Source organism: Carassius gibelio, chromosome B21, assembly GCF_023724105.1.
Source record: "Carassius gibelio isolate Cgi1373 ecotype wild population from Czech Republic chromosome B21, carGib1.2-hapl.c, whole genome shotgun sequence".
Lineage (NCBI taxonomy): Eukaryota > Metazoa > Chordata > Actinopteri > Cypriniformes > Cyprinidae > Carassius > Carassius gibelio.
Window position 1 is genome coordinate 10,467,428 of NC_068416.1, and position 4,415 is coordinate 10,471,842.

The following is a 4,415-nucleotide window of genomic DNA, read 5'->3' on the forward strand; positions in this document are numbered from 1 at the left end:
AGTAAAAATGTATAAAAAGAAATAGCCTAATATATGATAAAATGTATAGCTAATAAAAACGTACAATAATTTTTTTTTAAAAAGAACCAATGACTATTTTATATTTGGATCTTTAAATTATTATTTACTAGGATCTTAACAATATAGATATGGTGACAGACATTTAAACTAAGAGCATGTGCGCAGAAAGATCGCAGTGTTCAATACAACCAATCTAGCGCAACCTGTCAAACTCAAAGCACCAATGAAAACGCACCATGAGAGTCTCAGCGCTAAAGCCACGCCTTCTCTGCCGAAACGCACACGATGGGGGACGAGACCAGACACTCCAGAGGCGTGTTCTTATCCCAAACTTACCAATTACATTTAAGTGTAGCGTAATAGTAGTTGGGCGTGACTGTACCTATCGAGGCGGGGCTAAAGGAGGCAGCGTTATATTTTAGGTGCCTGCGTAAATTCCTACTGTATCACAGACTGTGACAGCTCGCACCTGGCTCAGCTCAGCCAGTAAAGAAGACTTCTCAGGCATAGCTTTTCACATTTACCATCTAGATTATCCTTGTTCTTCAAGGTAGACAGACGTTCTGCTTGCGCCAAAACGGAGATAAACGAAGAAGACGAGAAACGACCCTCTCTCACTTCTGCCATAATGATGTCCATGAATAGCAAACAGCCGTTTAGTATGCATCCGATTTTGCACGAACCTAAATACACACCTCTACATTCCAGTTCTGAGGCTATCCGACGAGCATGTTTGCCCACGCCCTCGGTAAGTTCAATATTTCATCTGTGTTTATTGTTTGAGATTCATTATCACCGCAGTCATTTGCATTTTAATCGTAGTTGTTAAAACTTTTATAAAAATAGAAGTGCATTGGTTTTGTTGGTGTAAATGCAGTCTGTTTGATAAACTTTCGCCCCAATATAACTCTTGAACTTATACTTTTATTTTAATACGTTTTTTAAAAAACAGAATATTAGACATTATTCAAGAGCAGCACTTATTTAGAAATTAGCCATTATTCGTGTAACCATTTTAATGCCGCATTATAGGCTACGTGATTTGCAGTAGTGTCTCAATTCTATAAAACTTTTTATTGTAAAAACAAAACACAGGCTGCTTAATCTAGTTGTGCGTTTTCTTTAAAATTGGGCAACTCAAACCTGGCAGCCTGGAGTTTGCCATTGATACTTACGCTTGCTCTCTGTCATATAGCTGCAGGGTAACATCTTTGCCGGCTTTGATGAGACCCTGCTCCAGAGAGCCGAGGCGCTGGCGGCGGTGGACATCGTCGCTCAAAAGAGTCACCCGTTCAAGCCAGATGCCACCTACCACACCATGACCACCATGACGAGCATGACCTGCACGCCCACGTCCTCTTCTGGGCACCTTCATCACCCGTCTGTGCTGACTTCTCACCACCATCATCACCACCACCAGCCGACGCAGGGCCTGGAGGGCGACCTGCTCGACCACCTCACCCCCGGCATCTCTATCGGAGGCATGCCGGGCTCCGACGTTTGCTCCACCGCTTCCCACCCGCATTCACACATGTCAGCAATCAACCACATGCAGCATCACCACTCGCAGAGTATGAACATGCACCACCACGGCCTGGGCTCGCACACCTCTCTGGGCGGCGGTGGAGACCCCGAGCCTGATCCGCGGGAGCTGGAGTCTTTCGCCGAGCGCTTCAAGCAGAGGCGGATCAAACTCGGGGTCACGCAGGCCGACGTGGGCTCGGCGTTAGCCAATCTTAAAATCCCCGGGGTCGGCTGTCTGAGCCAGAGTACTATCTGTCGGTTCGAGTCTCTCACTTTGTCCCACAATAACATGGTGGCCCTTAAGCCTATCCTGGAAGCGTGGCTGGAGGAGGCAGAACGGGCTCAGAGAGAGAAAATGACCAAGCCGGAGATTTTTAACGGCGGGGACAAAAAGAGAAAACGCACATCTATCGCTGCTCCAGAGAAGCGGTCGCTGGAGGCGTACTTTGCCGTGCAGCCCAGACCCTCGTCGGAGAAAATCGCTGCCATTGCCGAGAAACTGGACCTGAAAAAAAACGTGGTCCGCGTGTGGTTTTGTAATCAAAGGCAAAAGCAGAAACGAATGAAGTTTTCGGCTACGCACTAGGCCAGAATGATGTATTTAAATAAACTCAACCATTAGACATAAGAGTGAACAGAGCCAACAAAACTCTTCGAGGCTGAAGCGGAACGCTTCCCACACTGGAATGGGAGCTGGGCGGCAACATCCCAGAGACAGAAAGTGTGCCAGAAGTTTGTCAAGAACAACACGCTCTGGAAGACGGAGGACGAGAGAAAAACCAACACCAACTAAACGTTGCAATTACTGTACAAACCGAGAATTGAATAATAATGATTATTCTCTTAACTCAAAACAACTCTTTTATATTCATATGTGTACATATCTGTGAATACACTGCACCTCTTTGTGTGAAGAACGCATCAAAAATCTTTTTTTTAAGGATGAATAGAAAGAAAGATAAAAACGCTGTTGTGCAAAATATGTCCCATTCTAGAAACTTTAGTGTTATTCTATATGCTCCAGGAGAAATTCATGAAGGTCCTGCTGTGATCCATTGCATGGTTTACAAGGCGTTAAGTGTTCATTTATAGTTTGAATATTCCATTCATTTTAATGTAGCCTATTGCAATAAGAGAGAACGCACAGGCGAACGCACGTACACACGGACATACTTAATATACTTTTCTGTGTCTACCTCATGATTCCTGACGTCCTGACACATTCATGGTCATTTTGGAAATAGGGCATAAAACTAAACTTTTCGTTTTTTTTACACATTTTGGGTAAAATAGCCTAGATAGAAAACACGAAGCCTTGTGTGTTGCAACTAATTTCACTTCGACGATGCTTTGACAATCAAATTATTTAAGAATTATTTTGTGACGAGCCCCTTCTACTGTACGTCCTCACTTAAATTATTATTATTAATAATATGATATTATTATAATTATTACTACACTAAGTTTGTAGATGGGAACATTTCATAACATATTCAGAGATTCATTGCACTTTGTAGATATGATTCCGATTTCTTATTTGTTTGGCCTATTTATATTTCTACGTCATTGATTTTGTTGTTTACTTATTTATTTGAGCTTAATTTATTTTGAATACCACACATGTTTCGTTTGTGAAAGTGTGCTTAACTGTGTCTGTGTACGCGACAGAAATTTCAATAAACCATGCACGTCTTACCTCAGTGTGTTATGTCCCTGAACTTGCTTTATTATTCTTTATTTATTTTGCTTAATATAACAACACATAGAAATAATAATAATAATAAATACGTATGAGATCATTTCGGGTAAACCTAAATGTAAACTAAAACATGTGATGATCATGATTTTTGTTATGGTTCCTGTTGTTGCTGTCATTATGTCTAATATACGCAACGCGATAATTTGGCGTGTAGCTATTATCGAATGCACAGCAAACTAAAGAATTCGATTATCGTAATAGTAACGAATGAATTGATGTTTCTTTAACGTCCCTGTAGTTTATTTAAATAATAGTTTGTGCATGATGTTAGCCCAGCTTAAAGGAATTAAAACAAACCCTTGACATAAACATAAACGCGATTAAATAGGCTACATCATTTATGTATGAGGCAACTCCGAACGATATTAATGTTTCTGGTAGACCTTCGTTACGCAATTAGTCAGGGATCATCACTGTAACAGGAACACAAGTTCGCTTATTTCAAGAGCTGTTAAATCCGGGCTCAATCTGGCGTTCAGCAGGTGGTTTTGAGTCCGTAAAACTCCTTATTTATAAATAATAAATATGAAGTGTTATGATTCCATTGATTTTGCAAGTGTTTGTTAAGAGGAAGATATCCTATTGCTGAACTGGTGGTTCATCTTGTACAACAACAGTTATTGTCCTGTCCCTCTTGGAGATTAGTAAACTCAATAATTATGTTAAAATAATAAATATAAAAGTTTTAAGAAAAGTCTGCCCGAATCAGTCTTAAAAAAAGTGTGGCGAAGAAAAATCCGATACATTTGTATTTGTATTTTTAATTATTATTATTTTTTTTTTGTCGTTTGTAAAACCACACACACACACACACACACACACACACACATGTTTGTTTTTGTGAAAAGTGGGGACATCCCATAGGCGTAATGGTTTTTATACTATACAAACTGTATATTCTATCGCCCTTCACCAACCTTACCCCTAAACCTAACCCTCACAGGAAACTTTGTGCGTTTTTACTTTCTTAAAAAAATAAATAAAATAAAATAAAAACTAATTCTGTATGATTTATAAGCGTTTCGAAAAATGGGGACATGGATTATGTCCTCATAACTAAGTCACCCTCTCCTTGTTATACCTGTGTCATACCCTTGTCATTATACAGAGT

At 40.2% G+C, this 4,415-nt stretch overlaps 1 protein-coding gene across 1 annotated transcript; it reads left to right on the forward strand.

Annotated features, from left to right (window-relative positions):
* Nucleotides 1–484: 484 nt before the first annotated feature.
* LOC127985920 (brain-specific homeobox/POU domain protein 3-like) lies at nucleotides 485–3,245 on the forward strand. Its single transcript, XM_052588133.1, has 2 exons — nucleotides 485–769; nucleotides 1,217–3,245. The coding sequence occupies exons 1-2, from the start codon at nucleotides 650–652 to the stop codon at nucleotides 2,129–2,131; spliced, it is 1,035 nt and encodes a 344-aa protein (XP_052444093.1). The 5' UTR covers nucleotides 485–649; the 3' UTR covers nucleotides 2,132–3,245.
* Nucleotides 3,246–4,415: the final 1,170 nt, after the last annotated feature.